This window comes from Mastigoproctus giganteus, chromosome 2 (assembly GCF_048544385.1).
Source record: "Mastigoproctus giganteus isolate SK-2022 chromosome 2, ASM4854438v1, whole genome shotgun sequence".
Classification (NCBI taxonomy): domain Eukaryota; kingdom Metazoa; phylum Arthropoda; class Arachnida; order Uropygi; family Thelyphonidae; genus Mastigoproctus; species Mastigoproctus giganteus.
In genome coordinates, this window is record NC_143576.1 from 30371243 (window position 1) to 30393455 (window position 22213).

Here is a 22213-nt window from a genome sequence, read left to right on the forward strand (position 1 = left end):
AGTCATTTTAAATCAAAAGAAAAATATGTTAACTTGATTCTCCAAGCTGTTCCGTCATTTGTTTTTTTAAAAAAAACTAATGTTGAGAATTCGGTTTCACATTTGCAAATCATAAGAAATTTCAGTGTTTTTTCTGATAAATGCTTGTATTCTTCACGGCAACTTAGTTAAAAAATTTTCCTGAACTTTAAAAATATTTATATCAATACCTTAAATTTAAATTTAAGGCATTTAAAAAACAAAAATATCACATAAGTCGGACACCTTAATTAACCAATTAAACTCATTACTCCCGTCTTTAAATTCGAATATTGCGTCCTTTGCTGATGGAGGATGTTGCTCCAAAATCAATAAGTACTCATTCTTCATTTCGATTAGTCGTTTCAATATATTCCCTCTTGATAACCATCAAATTTCACTGTGTAATAGAAGATGCTCATAATCGCTTCCTAATTCTTTGCGTAAAAGGAGTCAAGATTCTGGAATTCAAGGAACGGACTTTTATATAGTTAACCAATTTGACACATTCTTGAATAGCTGTATTCAAAACCAAAGGCTTTTTTTATTTTTACAGCTAACGCTTCTTTGTGAATACTACAATGCACCCACCCATTCACAATCTGCAGCCACATTTCGGACCCTCGGAAAAAGTCCCGTACGGGAACGTGCCATTGACCGGACGCCATTGCAACTCAATCCGACGCATTTGTTCCAATCGATTCCACTTTGAGTTACATAATTACTCATTAATTTAAAAAGTTCTTCAGCCGTTGTTCTCATTGGTCGGGGTTTACAAAACAAAAAATCTTCACTGACGTTCTTAAAATCATACCTTACAAAGCACATTAAATTGGCATTATCTGCTATGTCTGTACTTTCATCCACTTGTGAAGAAATTTATTGACAGCTTTGAATGCGCTTTATGAGAGTTTCTTCAATATTATTCGCCATTTCCACAATTCTACGCTTCACCATATTATTTGATGAGGAGAGTAAATGCAGCTGATTTTCTTTCTTTTTATAAAGGTGAGATGTAATTACTTTTAGTGCAGAAATTATTAACTTTTTCACCAATAGTATGAGGGTATCCTGTCCCAGCTATTAGTTTCGCAACATCTCACGGAAACCGTCTTTACAAAACTTTTTCTAGATGAAATATATTCATTTTTCTTATTAATGAAAAATTCCTATGGCTTATATGAGTATTCTGGATGCACACAATCTAAGTGCCATTTCAGTTTTGTTTCGTGCATTCATTTTACAACGTTTCAAAACAAATAATGCACAATGGCATATGGTTGTCGCAGATAAAACCAAATTTTGAATGATCTTCATAATACTACTTGTCCAAGAGGTTTTGGATTTCTTTTCCATGCTGTCAGTCTGCCCATTGCCAGGGCGTTTATTAATATTATTTCCATTATCCCTACTTCTACTAGGCTGCACATCACTTGACATGTTAGGTGGACATTTCTTCATCCACTTATCCATATTAAAAATGACGGGATATTTATATAAATATTTATTTTAAAAATATGTGTAGTACTAAGTATTAAATTTGTTCCTTGAGTGGACAAGGGTTCAAGCCCGTGACTACTAAATACGATAAATATTTGTATTGACGATTTATTGTAAACTCTGCTGACTTGGTTGTCGTGCCGGAGTATAAACAGAATATTTATTACATTTTAATATTTTCAGGAAATTTTCCTATAGTCTTATGTAGGTATATTTCAAATAAGTTGTTCGTGGACAGGTACCGAGCCTTGGACTACACAGTTTCAAACAAAGGGAAATTTTCACGAAACCTGTTCTATCCGATATAATTTTAGTACTCGGCTTGGTGAGAGAACGCGTCAGAAATTGATCTGATCGTAAGAATGAGTTAGATCACTGGCCTGCAACGAATAAAATAAAATTTGAGGCCTGTTTTAATATTACGAAAGGCTGATATTTTAAACTATTTATATGTATATATGTAAACTACATCTTTATCTACTGATCGGTTACAATTCTTTCGTGGACTGGCCCCTAATCCGCAGATCACCCAGAAGACCCAAGAATAGGAAAACGCTGCAGATTTGAGAATTTATTTAAATACTTTTCAGAAAGAAATGTTTGACAGAAGTATGGTATTAGATTTAGGTGACCACTGAAATGCTGCATGAACATTTCCTTTCTGTTAATCTGACAATAAACATTGCTAAAATTGATGTCCGCTGATTATTTAAAAAAACATTTTAAAACCCATTTATATTTGTTCTAATACTGTAATATTAATTTTATTAAACTAATATTTGTTCTAATAATATTAATTTTATTAAACTAATACGCTGGAATGGCATCCATTGTAGAAATGTTGTTATTATAAGTTTCTCGAATAATGCTTAAATCGGTGGTTCCCAACGCAGTGTCCGTAGGTAACATCGCTCTGATCAATGATTTTGTGATCTGCTACTAATAACAAAGTTAATCTTCGATCTTCTCATTTATATACTGACCATAACTCTAATAATCCAAGTATCATTTTAATTTTTAAGTAATCACGATAACTTATTCTGATGTACTGGTTAGTTCAAGTCGTTTACTTGACTTTATTTTCGGACTTAAAACTTTGATTACATTTCATCTATAATATTAAGAGGCGATATAAATGGGTTTTAAAATGTTTTTTTAAATAATTAGCGGACATCAATTTTAGCAATGTTTATTGTCAGATTAACAGAAAGGAAATGTTCATGCAGCATTTCAGTGGTCACCTAAATCTAATACCATACGATACGGATTTACACCCTATAACCTGGTGATCAAGTTAGTTACACGAAAGTGCCACTCGGATAAGAGAGCTCCGCGTATTTTATTCTACTGGTGTTGAATGCCTGTTATGGGTAACTTAATTAAAGAATTTTTTAGAAATAGAAAGTTTTGCTCAGATGGCCTAATACCTAATAAAGTGTTTCTCCAAAGTAAATAAATAAATGAAAACAGGAAATTCAGAAAACAAAACTTTATTTTCTTTTGGAGCGATTTCAGTAAATCACAGTGGTTACATTACTCCGTCTTAGCAATATGTTTAAGTATTGACTTAGATGTCATATGCTATTCACATGTAATACGTATAAATTAACACTTCATTCAAAAACTAATTGCCTTGTTGGTAAGCATTTTAAGGAGCTTTGTGTGTCGTTATGAAAATGATTGAATACAGTACAAACATGAAACGGTCAACAACGGTGATTATCATATGCCACTCCTCTTGGGGTGTTGCTTGAGTCTGCAGCATGACCTTCTCTTCCCGCAGGCTTGCTTTGCCCTCGAATTCATACACGCGATGCGAACAGTAGACGCACAGGATCTTCCCCAGAGCACCATTCACCAAATCGACAAGTAGAGGAGGAGGATGGCGGTCAGCCATCATTTGGAGAAGACTGTAGAGGAGTACCTCGACGAAGATTGCTGATGTGATGATGTACATGGTAGGCAAAAAATACGACACTGCATGTAAAAATAAATCAGTGCATTAATAATATCTGAACTGATCGGCGACATTCCTAATGATGAAATAATTAAATATAGGTAGTAAAATTATTTAATATGAGTATTGTACAATACTGTAAAAAGTGTAATTGAATTTTTGGAAAAATGTAATGTATTCTACCTTGTATCAAAAGTATATTACATTTGTTATTGAGGGCAATTCTTAATAAACAGCACGGATAGTGAAAATTTCTTTGATTACATTTTATTTTTTCCTTTTCCACTTGATAAGTCACTGACCTCGATCGCATAAATTCCACCATTTTGCACCCAAATAAGATATTCTGAAAAAAAAAAGCTTTTTTTTTTTTTTTTTCAGAATATCCATGCAAAATCTTAAATTTAATTCACGAAGCATTCTTCCCCCCCCCCCTCGCTTTTCTTTCAACTGTTCAATTTCTCGGTATTACCGTAAAAAGAGCGATGTGTCTCAAGAACCCAGCCTCATAGTCTTAATTATCCCCATTAAAGTACTAATTAGATATTTAATATTGAAAGTCATATATTGCTCCACTCAGAAATCCTGGATACGCACTAATTGTTCATATCGTTATGTGTGTATAGAGCTGATGCGTGTCCAGATTTTACTTACCTATAGTTTAACTATAGATAAACCTATAGTTTTATCCTCTCCAAACTTAGCCGTTCAATTTAATTACAATTGTGTAACATTTGTTATAAATATCACAGTTGTAATTAAACGGTATAATATTAACATACTGTTCTCTTCTTCCTTTTCCTCTCTCTCCATATATCCAAATATCTCTTCACAAGTTACACCACGCTCACGAGTCTTGCATAACAATACAGTACATGCCAATGTCTAAAGCTAATAATATTGCATTAAAATTACACTTAATGTATAAATTTATTTTTACATACAAATTGTATGGAAAAAGAAAATAATTTCCGGATTTCTTTCACTGAAATTTAGAATGGATCGAAAGATATTTTTAAAAGGCCTAAATATAAAATTTCATGAAAGTCCGTCATTGGGAGTCCAGTTGATACATGCACACGGACGGACGGACATGGTAAAGACAATAGGTGCTTAGGATATAATACAGCAGACTGTCGAAATAACGGAATATTTGAGCTAACGGCACATTGAGATCAAACGTTTAGTACAGGGCAGATATCTTGCAGTGCCAAAAAAAGAAAAGAAAACGGCAAGTGACGTGAGTGCTGTATTTGGTTACCATTTTGAAAGTGAATTCTGTACTGATATCACGAATTATACCGTTGTTTTACATTTATTTTAAATTAAAACCCCCTTACTACGACTCCTAAAGTTAATAAACTTCATATAGAGAAGAAAAGAACAACATTAAAGCTAGTGACAAACTTGATATAATAATAGAAAAGGTTTCAATTTTGAAAATAGAGCGGGCATAAGTGGGAGTGGCAGAATATAACATTGGATGGTCAATATGTTTTTTTATGTGCAGTTAATAAAATTACATTCTTAATCTCTCTATTTCTTATCTAGCTGCATTAAATATATTAAAAATAAACCTTTCTAGATAACGAAAAAATCGAAATAACGGCATCTTGAATCCCCGAAGGTGCCGTTATTCTGAAACTGAAAGTCTACTGACTGTATATACAGTATTTATGTAAATAGTTATCTATTGTTTAATATTGATATTGATTGATATTTATTAGTTAAAGCGGTCCCAGCTAATCAATGGCAACCCCGCTGTTAGTTACACATAATTTAGCAGTACAGTGTACTCTTGTATACTCCCTCTCCTGTTTGCCCAAGTACCGGGAGGAAAAAACTGCCATGACCAAAAAAGATTGAAATGAACAAACTGAGAATAATCAAATTATATAAAAAATAAATATACATATAATTAGTTCAGAACAGCATATATTGACAAAAGAAAAAAGGCATGTTAATGGAAGTAACTGTATCCCAGCGCCATCTTTCTATGGTGGCAAAATGAATAGTTTTATAATGGGACCTATTCATTATAACATTACATCAAAAAAGATAAATTAAGTTTATATGTTGTTGCTGTAGGGTTTCAGGTGCATCAGCGACTTATATATTATGTTTATAACTTGTGTGTTCTGTGGTTGATTTGATTGTTTGCTGAAAGTAAAATTCGAGTTTCCGGAGGGGGAAACGAAACTTTTTCCTGAGACAGACTAACTCAGCCACGTTGTTGAAAAAAAGCTCATAAAATTTTTTCGCGTCATTGACGACATTTGAACCTAGCCCCTTTTTCATTTGGTGTGGGGAAAACAGTGCTTATATTTGCACTGTGCACCCGCAAAGTCCTGAACACCGGGACCTTTTCATGTATTCGAGTAGAGTGGCATTTTCTGGTTTGTATCCGCGACTTTAAAGAGTCCTGAAACGGCCCTGTGCAGAGCCGGATTTATGGGCCAATGAACAGGATTATCTGAGGTCAATAAATTTAAAAGGGCCGCGAAATTTTTGCGACATACTCTGTGTAAAATTGGGCATTTTTCAATATTTATAAAGCCATGACTACGAAGAATTAAGACTCGAACTCATAAACGAAGTATCGTTATGATAAAGTTTTTAATGTTGCCGATGTGTATAAATTGGGGTTGAGAAGTTGAGGCGGTTGTCCTTTTTATGGTTCTCCAACTTGCTGACTTGCTCCCATCTCATTATGTTTGCTATGCATTACTTACGTAAAAATCGATGGCGTTTTATTCTTTTGATAATCTGACTCAATTATAGATAAAGATTTTCATTTATTTGTATTATAGCATTAGTGAGTTATATTATAAAAAAAATTGAAAAGGTATGTAAGCTTAAAAGTCTAATAGGCACATAAAAAAAAAAAAGTACAAACAACACCTCACATCGCTTCCGGGTTATTTCCTCTGTCTGTAAGCCTTCACAACTAGGATAGAACTATAACACGGGCACTCTCGGTAGCCCAGTGATTATAATCATCATCTTTCCCCAACGAAATCAAAACGTTGCTCGTCAATAGCACGTGGAATTTTAATTGGCTTTTTCACAATGTGGATTACTCGGACTGAGGCATAGTTGTATGTTTTCCCCTCCAGAAACTAGAGTTTTTCATCCAACAAGCGGCAAACCGCTGAATAATATACATATACACAAATACAAAATTGACGCCTCATAGCATTACTTGCTTTAGCACTTAACACACCCAAATTCTAACTTGCCATCTTTCTTCCTTTTCTCCTTTCATAGAATTTTCAGAAAGAGAAAAAGAAAAACTGCATTTCTTTAATCAGTACCAATAACAAAACAAAGCATAGGATTATAACTTACCTGCTTGGATGGGCGTAATTGGAGACCTCGTAGAGTAGGCGACATACGACACACATGCTGTCATCAAAACTAACGTGAACGCCCCAAGAAATATTTTTTTGTCAGAGTCAGCTGGAAGCCAGAACATAGCGATATTCAGGATCATACATAACACCGCAATACTCCAGGTTATCTGCAGATTTGCAGGTAGTTTTCTTTTCAGGAGGAAAGAAAATATGACCATCGGGTAAGGTTCTGAACAACAGTTATAATACTTGACATGTTTCTCCACAGTTGCATTTGTGATCTTCCAGAACGGATTTCCATCTTCCAAGAAATTTAAGTTCACCAATGTAGAAGTATAGAGGTCGATAACATCCCCCCAATGACTCCACGAACCAATATTCAGAGTGCATAGATGTTCATCATTCGGATAATTTTTTACTTCAATTCTACAATTGGCAATGACTGTCGCAGGAGGAATGTGAGCGATTCTGCCATTGTGATAAATTACAAGCATGGCACTGGACGTAGGCTTCAAAATACTGTTTGCCCTGTGAAATAAAAAAAAAAAAAAACAAAAAACTAATGACAAATGCATGAAGGATAGCATCCAAACTTCATATACACTTTTATAAATCATAATGCTCATGACGTAGTCCACATGAAATACTGATTGATATACAGATATACTCTGACCATAGTTTCCTAACTGTTTCAACTATTTCTGCAGATCTCGTTACAGCTGCGCTCTTTATACACATGATAATAATGGTCTAATTGCTACTACACTTCAGGAATAGATAAATAAATTTTTGTATTATATATAAATAAATAAATAAACAGCAGCTGCTTGGGAGTAGTTTTTTGTATTACCCGAAAATCGCGAAGTGTACGTAGTGGAGATGAATGAGACAAAGAAGAAATCCAGTCCTTTCGCCATCTAAGCAAACTATAGGAGATGAAATTCTTTGAACTATGTACTGTACAAACATTTCCAGCTTAAGAATCTTCATCTGAGTTTTGATTAAATTTTACAGCTTGTTAAGAAGTTGTAATGACACAACGACTTACAGGAAAGATCTAGGATTGAATTCTACAGAATTGTCGATGAGATTCACCATTTTCCTATTCAACTAGGGACTTTTACACGAAGCCGAATTAATCAGGATTTGTTATCCCGCCAAATAATAAACCTTTATAGCACATTTGAGATATACTAACAATACATGTACATTGATTTTTTGGCTGGTGCTGCCTGCACGCTATCTGAAGTACCCCAACCGTAGGTTAACATATAGGCGTGGAAGGTTTGAATTTTTTATATTTTGTAATTATGAAAAATATTGTGTTTGGAAAAGCTTCAGCCGCAATTTTTTTCACTGATGGTTTATGCAAATCGTGGCATTTATATATAGGCTTGCCCTAACAGATACGTTTCTTCCACAGCAGCTGCTAATGACTGGAAGCAAGAGTGGACGAATACTTGGACTTGGAGAAAATTAATCAGTGCCTTTAATGCACACCATCCCTCAGGATTTCAATCCATTCAGCTTTAAATATATATACAGGGTCATCGAAAAAGACGTCCGCGATTTACCTTTTAATTATCTTCGGAAATATTTGATCGATTGCTGTGATCGTAGCAGCAAACAGTGTGGTAACTCACTAAGTTTTATTTGATACCTCAACAATGACATTAGCTGCGCCGTGAGTGTGCGTAGAATGACTCCTACTCTCACCGCCTGAGTCAGTGTCAGTAAGATGGTCGTGCAACAGAAAGCGCAGTGTGTGTTGTGGTACGCTGAATTTAAATCTGCCATAACAGTGCAACGTAAAACACACACTGCCCTTTCTGTTGCACGGGCCATCTTACTGACACCGACAGCCGGTGCGCGTAGGAGTTTTTCTGCGCACACTCACGACGCAGCCAAGGTCAGTTACCACACTGTTTGATCGATTGCTGTTACGTTCACAGCAATCGATCAAATATTTCCGTTAAAAGGGAAATCACGGACACCTTTTTCCATTACTCTGTATATTATGTATAATTATTACCTCGAGTGACATTTTCTAGTTTCGAAATGCATATATAAGCAGGCTCCTCTAATTTTATTTGTTCCTATAGATTGTTGCCAATCTGTACTTTTGAGATTTATATTACCGAACATACTCTATTATTTTTATCCTGAATTAATTCTGTTCTGAATTATTAATACTGTAGAGCGTCAGTTATCCGGAATAATTTATGTCAGACCTTTTCCGGATAATCGAACCGGAATTTTTTCCGGTAAGATTAATTAATTTAATCTTACCTTACGATTAAATTAAATAAGATTAATTAAATAAAAAAAAATTATAAACCAATCTCGGAAAACAGAAACATCCATCCAGGCATTTTTATGATTTTTATACAAAACATGAAAATTAAAATGATTTCGGTTTTTCGACTTACCGATAACGAACACCGACAATTTGTGCGTCTCGATGACATTTGCACACAGCAATTGTAACTTGCTCATTTTTCATCTTAAAACTGGTGCAGGCATTTCTCTTTTAGCGGCTAGGGATTTTCTCGGTAATGCTTTCCATAATAAGCCCGTCTCATCAACATTATAAACGTTTTCTTTCTCATAATTTGCTATAACTGATGCAAACTTACTTTTCAAAGGACACTGCTCTCGATTCGTCTGCAGAAATTTTCTCGTCTTGAATATCTATTTTACGGAATACCGTGTGTCATTTTAAAGTTTTTCAACCAACCTATTCTTGCCTTAAAATCTTCATCACTTATTAATTTTCGATTAAAATCCAATGTGTTTTCACACAACGTTGGGCCAGACACTGGTTCACCTAAACTTCGCTCTGAAGAAAACAAAAAAATAAAGTGCGTGCACTGTCTAAAGCGACATTTTCAGGTTTCGACAGTCTTTTTCCTGCTAAATCCTCCCTCGCTATCAATAATCGACACAAATCCTGTTATAGCATTGGAATTTTTCTTGATGTTGTAAATCGTTGAAGTTCCCATATTAAACTCTTTAGAGAGATTTCCTAAATTTTCACCTTTTCTAATTCTATTAATAATTTTCGGTTTCTTTTTTTTTTTTGTTGAAACGTTAAAACTACGCGTTTTCTTTTCGTTCACATTTTACTTAAAAAATGAGAAAAATAATAAATCGCACAGTTTCGGGAAGATATTTATTTGCTGGTTGCCTGACATAGCCGAGTGGTCAGGAGCCATGTGCATAGTAAGCGTTCCTTGTAGCGGACTGGGTTCAAGCCTGTGATTACTAAATACGATAAATATTTGTATTGCCGATTTATTGTAAACTCTACTGACTTGGTTGTCGTGCCGGAGTATACAGAAAAAATAAATTTTTAAAAATGTATGTTATTCTTACCGAATCTGGAGCTAAACTAAACTGAAATTCACTCATGGTTTCTGAGAAAACCCAGTAGTCTCTGTGATATTTTTCTAAAGCACATTTCTGAAGTGACCTTCAGAAATGTGCTATGGTTGTGACAACCATAAAACAATAAAAAAAAACAATTTGCAGTTTTCGGTTTATTGGGCTTTTTGTTTGTACAATCTGTTATAAGCCGGTAGTAAACTCGATCTTTCGCTTATTATAATTAAAAATTAAAATTCAATTTGACTATCACTATAACCGGAGCTTATTGTACTACCGTTAATACAAAAAAAAAAAAAAAAAAAAAGTCAGCTTGTCAAATTATTCCGAATAACTGACTTTCTGATAACCGATGTTCTACTGTATTGGCTATTCTGTGTATTATTATCTTCCTTCTTATGTTTTTTTTTTTTCCTTTCCACGTTTGTTCCAACTCCATGACGGTTTGTTTGTTGTTTGGTTTTTAGGAGCATTAGCAACTAAGGCCATATTGCTCCGGGGATATGCGGTGGTCATTCCCTGACCTTTCCGCATCTGGTGGTCACGGGCTCGAACCCCGGTCTAATCAAGAAGCGTGTGCTACGCACTGCTGCTCCTGCCCACCTGGCTACGGAAGCACCTCCATGACGGGTAACGGTTGTTATTGTTATTATTGGGTATTTTAGGAACATCGGCGACTTAGGCCATGTTGCTCCTTGTTTGTTGTATGTAAATTGCGCGTGTTCTGAGGTCGATTTTCTGTTTGCTGATTGAAAAACTCGAGTTTCCGAGAGAGAAAACCTTGCTACCCTCGCCCGAGACCAGCCACGTTGTGAAAAATACCCATAAAAAATTCCTTCTGTCATCGAGGGATTCGAACTCAGGTCTTTTCCACCCAGTGTGAGGAGGACGGCTATTCTACCAACTGTGCTACTCACGAGGGCTTCAGTAGCCATACCATATCTCAAAACCTTCCCTTCCTACCGACTTAAACAAGTTATACAATCGCACCTATTCCGTTTTCTGCCGGTTCGACCATATTTCCTGAATGAACTGACTCTAACCATACATTTTGCCAACATGCATTTAATGTTGACGTTTTTACTTCTTTGAGCGATAAAGCTATGATTCCGATACAGTCCGCAATTGAAAAATGTTTCCGTTCCTCCATTACTTCAATAGATTCGGAATAAATTTTTAACAAAATCCATTGTAACAATTTTCTGATGTAATAAGTTTTGAAGGTAGATATAATGCCTTGATCTAATGGCTGAATTAAAGAAGTTGTAATGGGGTAGGGCCAATACTTTAGAAAAAAAACAATGCAACCCTCGCCTGAGGCTGACTAACTGAGCCACGTTGTGAAAAAGACCCATAAAAATTTTTCCCGTCATCGACGGGATTCCAACTCAGGTCTTTACCGCCCGGTGTGGGGAGGACAGCGATCCTACCACTATGCTACCCACGAGGGCCGGGTACTGGTACCGGTGATTGGGAAAGCTGTTATGTTCGGCTATCATTATTATTATATTTGGAGGAACTCTCTGATAATCGAGGAACTCTCTGATAATCCTGCAGGTGTTCTGAATCGCGGGGATGTCTGGAGTTCTTTGTATGTATTCTCTGAGAGGCCTATTGTTGCTAGCTTCTTATGAATGCCCTTTGGCACCATGCCAATGGTTCACAAGGATGGTCGGTACTTATTACATATGTCACATCCTTTGACTTCCTGTTAAAGGGATGTGTAATTCCTGATCTTTTTCTCGTATATTTTTCTGAAGATTGCTGATGTTAGGTACCGCTATGTCGATCATGCAGGTATTCTTTTCCCTTTTTATCAGTGACGGTTTTGTCCGGTTTGTTATTCGGGATCGTCTTGTCCATTCTTATGGCACGGTCCGGTGTAGCTGTTGGGTACTGGTCTCTAGTACGACCTAAGGTTGGTACTGTACTTGTAATACGGTATACTTTCTTAGATCAAACTTTATTAGCTTCTGATGTATTATCCTGACTACCTGGCCATGTCTATGAGAGTACTACGTCTGCGTAATCACTATATATCCCGCGGTGACATGCTGGATTGTCTCTGGTAAAGTGGATTCGTCGACATGCGTGTTCTGTGTCTCCGTGGTCCTTGGGATCTATTTTCTGTAGCTCCTGGTGTTGATTACCTGGTCTTGAATTGGTGAGTATGAATTCTTTGGTTTCAGGGAAGAGCGTCTCGCTGGTGAGCCTTGTATTGGAAGCCTTCTTATCAATCATCCGACACCTTTCAGATGAAAGTAGCGTTAATTCATGATATCTCGGACGTATTGTTTGGTGGCTGTTCCTGTCATTAAATTTGTTCCTACCTGATTTTTTCTTGTGAGGATAATTGAAAAACAAGGTTTTCCAGAAACGTCCAAAGTGTATAGTTGAATTTAAAAAACACTAAAGATATTACCGCCATTGATATGTAGTCTAGATGGACGTCATTGTAATGACCTCCATTTCAATGATGGAGGTCATGGCAGACATGGAGTGTCTTCTTCGCCCATCTTCTGATTTCTTTTCTTCCGTATTGGGTGGGTCTCCACGTGAGATTGAGCAGGGTGTGTTGCTTGTCTATCTTCCTTATGACTTGTGGTAAGTTAGAACTGCGTTTTTCTTCTTCTACTTCTTCTTCTTATTATTATTATTATTGTATGCTTTACTCAGCATTCTGTAATGTATTTATGTCTGGAACGGCGATCGCTGCCTGAGGGCAATGAGCAAATTTGGATCATAAACTAATTGTCATGATATGATAAACGATTCAGATGAGGACCACAATTTTGGTCCCCATCTGAACTGCAGAGACTAAAATGATTGGGAACTGCTGGGACCCAAACGTATCAGTCGGCTCCTGATTTATGTTATTTTTTTTTGTACTTATTAACTCCTAGCGCTCTACGTCGTGATGGGAATAAATACTGATGTATGTTGATAATTACATCCCCATAAAGATTTATTTACTTTTGTCACATTTATACAGTATATGTTTTTTTTTTTTTTTTTTTTTTTTTTCAATTTACAGAAGAATGTTCATAGTCATGGGCACCGGCAGGATATTTTTGCAAGGTGGTGCGCATGTGGGAATAAATTTTTTATCCACTAAATTTTCGAATACATTCCATATCTTATAATTCAATTAATTAATTAAATATTAAAAATTGTATATTACTTCGAAATCCAAGGGTGGTGCACATGCATCATGCTGCCGGCGCTCATTGTTCATAGTTTTGCATTAGGACCATTACGGCATTAAAATCCGAGATTGAAATGGCGCAAGTCTACATTAAAATCGGCTTCTACAGTTGCAACTCACCAAGCACTTATGAGGAATTTTAAACACAAAAATGTTCGTGCTGTAGCATTGTTTTCTCCTCCTCTTGCAGTTACGGCAGCGACTGCCGTAGCTGCAAGGGGAAAAGAGAATTGTATGAAGCCTGGAGAAGTTGATCCGCGACCTTTCAGATGAAAGTTAGTGAATGATATCTTGGACGTATTTTTTGGTGGCTATCCCAATCATTAAAACTGTCCCTATCGGTTTTTTTTCTTGCTCGGATAACTGTAAAACAAGTTTTTTTTTTTTTAGAAACGACCAATGTGTTGAATTTGAGGAACTCTAAAGCTATCACCGCCATTGACAACGATACATTGACCACTGCAATGAAGTTTCCCTGTTAGGTGCAGGGTACTGAAAAAAACAAAACAAAACTTTGTTTTACAGTTATCCGAGCAAGAAAAAAACCGGTAGGGACAGTTTTAATGATTGGACAGCCCCAAAAAAAAAAAACAAAAAAAAAACGTCCGAGATATCATGGACTAACTTTCATCTGAAAGATCGCGGATCGACTTCTTCGGGCTTCATACAATTCTTTTTTCTGCCTAAATTCCTCAAATGTAATGAGAAAAATTAGAATAATTGATTTTAAAAAGTAGATATACCCTCTCATAAATGTTCTCATTTATAATATTAAAAAAAAAACATGTGTTTTTGTTCAAAATTTGATTTTTTTAAAAATAGAAATATACATTATATTGAGAAATATTTTAACGTGAGTTTTCTCCTCTAATACAAATAATATAAAAGTGAATTGTGTGCGTTTGGGATTTGAGATTTTGTATACGCCAAAAAACCAAGTGCAGTACTCTGCAAGACATCAGATAAACTTAGATATTCACGAATCGCCGACGATATACAGTTATGCAGTTGCTTTTGTAGTTCATTAATTTTAAGTGCTGTTGGTTTGACAGTTTTTTGAATACTTACATTGAAGAACAATATGAAGGTACGGTATATTTTGAGTTTATACTGTAGATGGAAGAAATTCCTTATTTAATTTAACTGTACGATTCATACACATAATTTTTCTTACTTCACCAAACGAATTTTAGATTTGTAATTGAATATTGGTTAGAGGGCGTTATCTGTTCTTATTGTACGTTATCTTTTGTTGGTGTTTGGTTGAAGTACCAAATAGCTGTCTTTCAGGTTTGTTTAATTTGCACTACTAGGTGGTTAATTTTAAAATTAGCCTCTTAATGTTTTATCAGGTTTATTTTTGATTGTACTTTGCATCATAATTATAGGCTGGTAGTTCAATATGTTAACATATTACTTCATAAGTTTGATATAAGTATTTCAGCATGATAATACTGTAAAATAATAAGTCAGGAGAAAGAAGGAAAGAAAGGAAAAGAAAACGATTTTTTTTTAAATATCCATTTCTTCTATTTCAGCATAATTATATGTACACAGTATATTGTATAATTTCATCTAATGCTGAATAAGACGACGTGGTAATTATTGTATTTCAATAGGATGGTTTGGTTATTTGAAATGTGTAATAACACATGGTTCTTAATTTTATAGTCTGGTGGCTAACTTTTAAGGTGTACTGGAACTAAGAAGGGGATAAAATTATTTAATTTCAAGCTTGTTTCTAAGGTTGTATTTCGATAGACTAAGAAGGGGCAAAATGAATGAATTTCAGGTTTTCTTGAGAAATATTTTTGAAATTTCACGGTTGTATTTCGATGGTATATATTCTAGTATAGTTCGCAGTGATGTGTTTTCTCCCTTGGAGAAAACACATCACTGCGAACTATACTTAAGTTACTTAAGTGATGTGTTTTCTCCCTTGGAGAAAACACATCACTTAAGTAACCGAAGTATATTGCAGATAAATTATTCCGAACTCGATTACCGACCGTTGGGGGTTAGAGTGCGTGCCAAAATTGGCTAAATTAAAAAAAAAAAAAAAAAAAAAAACTACCCTCGCGTGTCCCTCGGAAGGCGTTTCTTGAATCAAGACATTTCCTGAATTATCACACAATTTTGTTAGTACATCTCACCACTCCGACTTCAAATAAATCACTGCGTGAATACAGCAATTTACTGAATGATGTGACGTCACTACATTCCTGGCAGAGAGAACGGGCGTGCGCAGATCCGACTCAAGGTGGATTCTGGAGTGATGTTTTGAAATTTTTTTGGGACGCTCTGAATTCCGTGCCCAAAAAATTGTATGCTTGCCATAGGTTTGCCGCCCCTTGCCTTAGAGTATACCTAAACCCGGGGTACCATATTCTAAAGATGCGAAGAATATCGTAAATATTCATGGGATACTAGCTGCTAATTACTGGTGGTTTGCGGCTTAGCGCTGGTTTAAAGTCGGGAAAAGAGGTCCTCCTCCCTTTGGCGTTGTTTTTAAATCGAGAAAAGAGCCCCCTCTCCCGACGCTGTTTTTAAATCGACAGAAGAGCCCCCTTTCCCGACGCTGTTTTTAAATCGACAGAAGAGCCCCCTTTCCCGACGCTGTTTTTAAATCGACAAAAGAGACCCCCCCATTCCGACGTTTTTAAATCGACAAAATACCCCCCCCCCCCAATTCCGACGTTGTTTTTAAATCGAGGAAAGAGTCTCCTCTCCAAGGGGCGGAAACTGTTTTCCTTATTTTAAACCAACGCTAGGGTGAACTCATCCGATTTTAAACTAGCGCCGGGGGGCGAGGGAACTCTTTTACCAATTTTAAATAAGCAGAAAAGAGAAACTCGTTTTCGGATATAAAACTAGCACTGGGGTGGAATCCTTTCTCATTTTAAACTTGCCCTGGGGAGATCAATGTAAAATTGCGTTAATTACGCACCCCTTAGTGGTGGTTTAAAATCAGGAAACAACTAGTTTCCATCCCAACTGGCGCTGGTTTAAAATCTGAAAAGGAGTTACTCCCACGGGCTGGTTTATGTATCACGGGACGCTTGCGCGAAAATCAGCGGAAGGGGTACCATGTAAAAGATTAAAACCAAAAATTTTTTTCGGTATAATCAAACGCGAAGTTCATTTGCACTCGTTTTTGAGTTTAACTTGGTTTGGGCCGCCTGCTAATAAATGCGGTGATGTTATTGTGTTTTATTTGTGAACTCCTCTGAACGTTGTGGCCTTCCTGGAATATAAAGAAAAAAATAAATAAAAAAATAAAAAAAAAATATATATATATATTTATGTTACTATAGATATTGGGTGTTCGCTTTGTCTAATATAGTGTCTGAATTAAGAATTGATTTGCCCTTTCTGACTGACTTGTCATTCAAATTCGATTTTTCCTTTTCGAGTTAAAACTCTAAGGCAAAAAATTATTACATTTGTTATTATATTTTATTTTTGTGCTGTATTTTGTAAAATGACTATGATGTCTGATTGAAATGAAAAGGGTTTCAAAGGGAAAAAGAGGGAAAAAAATACCTTAAGATGAGAGGCATGGCGCCAACAGCTTTGGCGTGCGAGAAAGTAAACGCCGAAAGCTGTTTCAAGTCGGGATTGAATGACCTAATAAATCTTAAAACTATTGAGCTTTCCTGAATAGGTTCTATAAATCCAATAGAAGGAGTTATTTCAATACCATTTTCCAAGAGAAGAAACTTGCCTGGACAAGGTTTGTTCAGCATAACATAAATGAAGATCCGTGGGGATTACCCTACAAACTTGTTCCTAACATGGTTCATCCCGGCGATGTTCTTTCTTCTATTATTGTAAATTGTAATGAAACCCTGGACTGGAGTTTGTCAATAAATGCCATCTTGGACGGGTGCTCCATGAGGACACTGCCTCCTGTGAAAACGCCATCCAAACTACAATGAGATTAGATCATTTATCACACCAAGGGCCCCGAACCGAAGCTCCTTTTACGGATACTGAGCTAGAATCTGCTATCTCAACCTTAAGGGATGGTAAATGTCCTGGACAGGATCTCCTTGAGGTTTCTATACTTAAAAGATTTTGGAAAAATTGCCCATTAATTATATTAAATTTTTTGAATGCTTGTCTGTCTTCGGGATTATTCCTGCTGGCTTGGAAACAGGCTAGACATAAACTTCTGCTTAAGTACTTTGAAAAACCCTCCAATGATCCGGCCTCTTACAGGCCCATTGCACTGTTACCCACCCTTGGCAAAGTCTTGGAAAAATTGTTTCTCGTCTTCTAAATTACTAGGCGCCTCCGTAACCAGGTGGGCAGGAGCAGCAGTGCGTAGCACACGCTTCTTGATTAGACCGGGGTTCGAGCCCGTGCCCACCAAATACGGAGGATGCGGAAACGTCAGGGAATGACCACCGCATATCCCTGGAGCAATATGGCCTTAGTTGCTAATGGTCCTAAAATCCAAATAACAAACTAACAAACATCTAAATGACTATTTAGACAGAAACCCAAGTTCACCACTTCAGTTTGGCTTTACACATGGAAGGTCTTCTGTTGATGCTATTTGTCAGGTTTGAGTTCTGTTCAAAATTCTAATTCTAAATAAGCCCTCGGTCTCTTTGTTGATTTCAAAGGGGCATTCGACACTGTTTGGTGGCCGAGTGTCCTGGCGACGTCCAGAGAGGCCGAGCTCTCTGCTCTTATTTACCGTCTCCTTTCGAATTACTTTGATTCTCGCAGCATCACAGTTTCCTGCTCTGTCTCCAGATCTGTTTCTAGGGGCTGCCCTCAGGGTTCTGTTCTTGTCCCTGTGTGCTGGAACATGATCCTTGATGGGTGGCTCTCGGTTGATCGAGACAACATCCTTCAGACAGCTTATGCAGACTACCTTGCTATTCTGATTTTTGGTAATTCCCGCCGAGAGCTAGAGTGCAGAGCAAATGAAGTTCTAGAGGACTTGAATATCTGGTGTCAAACACATAAACTTCAAATTTTGACTAAAAAAACAAAACAAGCGTTGCTAAAGGGCTCTCTTGATGTGAATAGACCACCTGTTATTAAGTTGAATGGAGAAATGATTAGAAGTACTCGGCAGCATAAATACTTAAGAATTTATTTTGATGACCGTCTTAATTTTAATTACCATGCAAAATATGTACTTCAGAAAATAAAAGCTATGACCTATAAAATTATTAAGATTACCAGGAGTACTTTTGGTGTAAAGAAATCTTCCATTAAATTATACTACTCTTGTATATTTATACCAATTGTGTGTTATGCGGCTGGGGATACAGAATCGGTAACTCCCTTGTTCAAAAATATCTTACTAAAGCACAAAGATTCTTTCTTCTCGCTGTAAGTAGAGCTTGTCGAACTGTCTCTACAGCTGCTCTCCAGGTCCTCAGTCATCGACTGCCAATTCAATATGAAGTAATGTTACATTATCTTTTATATTGTAGAAGAAAAAACGTTCCTGCGATTGTAAATTGTATAACATAATACTGACCTACAAGAAAATGTAGACATTAAAATAATGAGAAATGAATGTTGTAGAGCGTGGCAAAATACTTGGTCTACTTCTACCTAGGGTAGGGAGACATTTAGGTTTTTTCCCGAGGTTGCTGATTATGATAAGAAAATGGACTGGTTCCATCCTGGCTTATATGTTACGTTTCTATATAGCGGTCATGGCAGTCTTAACTCTAAATTGTTCTCATTCGGATTAAGTAACACTCCTCTCTGCAGCTGTGGTGCTCAAGAAACTGTTGAGCACCTCGTCTTTCATTGTCCTCTGTATGATGATTTAAGACTGGACTTTCAACTTCTCACAAATGTATTCAATTGCTCTGAAATGCCAAGACTAGTTACCTGTCCTGAGTATTATGCTGCCTTCTCCACCTATGTGGAGAAAATGTTTAAACGGAGGAAAAAGAATTCTTACTCCTGAAGTTCAGTAAAATAGTAACCTAATGTTAATTGATAGAAAAATATCGCCGTCTGTCGGTTAGTTGGAAAGATTTTACTGTTTTTTTTTTTGTTTTTTTTTTGCGCTTTAAATGGAAGGGTTTAGGGCCCTTTTTTATTGTTTTAGAAACCAGAAATTGTAACCATTCTTTTGAAGTATAAATCTTTGTAACAATCAGCTGGTATTTGATATAATTGGTTGATAAAGAAGAAACAACACGCACCCACAAAATGTGGGGTTTTGGAATAATTATAAAATCCCTTAAATAATTACAGTATTTTTGTCAAGTATATAATGTGTTGTCGGCAAAGTTTGGAAACCTTATAAGGAATACCATAAAAATTCAGTTTCTACTCCTGGAAGACCACGAGGGCGGAGAGCAATCCAATTTAGAAGTCTTGCGAATTTGAAATACGGGCAACTCAAACGCATGTTTGTTTGTTATTTGGTTTTTAGGAGCATTAGCAACTAAGGCCATATTGCTCCAGGGATATGCGGTGGTCATTCCCTGACCTTTCCGCATCCTCCGTATTTGGTGGGCACGGGCTCGAACTCCAGCCTAATCAAAAAGCGTGTGCTACGCACTACTGCTCCTGCCCACCTGGCTACGGAGGCGCCGCCTCAAACGCATGTCCTGCTGTATAATTGACCACGGTTACTTCGGGTCATTTAAAACGTTCGTTATTTCTATATTATTATTAAGTAAGGTTTCTTTTGTTCATTTTTGTCCCATACCTTATGAGGCTGAAATCCAGTATAGTTTACCCCGGCGTGTTCTTCCATGAAAGTGAGGAAGACGGTAGTGATTGACAGGTGGGTGGTAACGTGAAAGGCATCTCCCACTCTGCTGTGATTGACAGGTGGGTGTCACGCGAGAGTACGTGGTTGTTTGGGATTGTAGCGGTTAATGCGAAATTATTATTTTATTGTTCTCAGCCTTCTTGTTTGGCGGTGTGTCGTTTGGGGCCATTTTGTTATTTTTTTTTATTTATTTATATATATATATATTTTTTTTTTTTTCTTAGTTGTTGGCGCGTCGGCTTCTGTGGCTATAATGCACCTCCCAAAGTTTTTGCAGTTTACTCTGATTCAAGCCCGAGGCGGGATTCGAATTTTGTTATTGAAAGAGATAAAAGAGTGAATGGCCATTGGGTGTTTGGTGGGGTTGACGAGGCAGATCAAGTTTTTTCAAGGTCGTGGAAAATTTAGGAGTAAATAAATCCTGGACATAATTAAGACTGCTGTACTGCCCTGTACGACTTGTAGTACTTTACTGCTATCGAGGACTGTAGATAGGCAGTTTGACTCCCACCTCGTAGAATAATGTGGCGGCGTAGGCACTCAGGTAGCCAGAATCTTACTGCGGAGTTTTTGAATGGTATTGGCAGTGTATATCGGCCTTCAAGCTGACGAGATGAGTTTTCTTTGTTTTCGTTTAGTTTGTTGAGAATAGAGGTTAGGTTTCGTTTAGTTTGTTGAGAATAAAGGTTAGTTTCGTTTAGTTTTTAGTGAAAAAAGGTTGTTTTTACGCGACTTCGGGAGGAATTCAAGCAAAAAAACTGGCCGTTGGCCGCGGCTACGATTTATGATGTGATTTTTGTTTGTTGGCTGCTTTTGGGGCAAATTCAAGCAAAAGAAGTGCGGTTTTTTTTTTTTTTTTTTTTATGGTTTGGTTATGTTGGTGTGATAATGCGGCACGGTTTCAAGCAGTAGAAGCCATTTTATATCGCTGAAGTAAGGAGTGGTAATTAGGTTTTGGTGTTGCAAGAAAGAGCATTTTTTTTTTTTTTGACATTTTGGGAGGAATGTACAAGGAATAATTTCATTATAATCGCGCGTGGCATCGTTTGGTAATGGTGGGTTGGAAAAGTGGTGGTTTTGGGGCAGAAGCCGTGAATATTTTATTTCGAAATGTATTTTTTTAGATATTTTGTGGTTTGAGAAAGAGCTGTTTCGCCGTTAGTGTGGGTGGAATCGTTTTATTTTTGTTTGTTTTTGTAAATTTTCAGCTGCAACGTAATGATTTGTCACGTGACATCAGCGTGTGAAGTCGAGGAGATTGGGAACGCAATGAGTGGGCGGAGTCAACTTGTCAATCACTGCTTTCCCACTGTTTGGCTTGTCACCATTTTGGAGGGGGTACACCGTTCTAGAGTGTTACCCCTTGTGATTGACTTGTAAATCGTAAATACGGGGCTTAGAGGGGAACAGGTATCCTGTGTGTTATCAGACACTCAGCCTAAAACACTGATGGATCCAATATCTCTCTATTACAGAAGATTTAGGAGAAGTCCGGTTGGCCTGCCTCCCTAAAATCCACTCATGCACACCTTCTCGATGGTAAGCCCTGTTACGTCACTTAGGTGGCAACGAAAGTGTAGAGTGGTTCTCTTCAAGACGCCTGGTCAGCGTGAAGAGGAAAAGACCAAACCCTCCAGCAATGAGAGCACAACAATACAAATGGCCCTCAGTCCCCAGCAGCTTTCACTCTCCCTCTTACGGCAGCGAGAGGATCAGAGTGGAAGCAGAGGGTGCTAAGAATCTCTGGGTACGACCAGGCTGCCATGCACGGAAATTGAACTTGGCCTGTTATAACGTACGATCACTCATCGGTGAAGACAGGATATTAGAGCTGGAAAAGGAATTAGAAAATGTGAATTGGAATATCATCGGTTTGGCTGAAACAAGAAGAAGAAATGAATCACTTATAAGTTTATCAAGTGGAAATCTGCTGTACACCAATGGAAACAGTGAAAGGAGTGAAGGTGGAGTTGGGTTTCTGGTCCATAAAGATTTTAAAAACAACATTTTGGAATTCAAAAGTACATCACCAA

At 36.9% G+C, this 22213-nt stretch overlaps 1 protein-coding gene across 1 annotated transcript in view; it reads right to left on the reverse strand.

Moving 5' to 3' along the window:
* Positions 1-3036: 3036 nt before the first annotated feature.
* Positions 3037-22213, reverse strand: part of LOC150089244 (neuronal acetylcholine receptor subunit alpha-10-like) — a 114295-nt gene continuing 95118 nt past the window's right edge. The window contains exons 5-6 of the mRNA XM_090390400.1: positions 6824-7356; positions 3037-3495 (exon numbers count right to left, since the gene is read on the reverse strand). Coding sequence (XP_090246526.1) covers positions 3167-3495; positions 6824-7356 — 862 coding nt within the window. The 3' untranslated portion in view covers positions 3037-3166. The remainder of the gene's footprint in view (positions 3496-6823; positions 7357-22213) is intronic.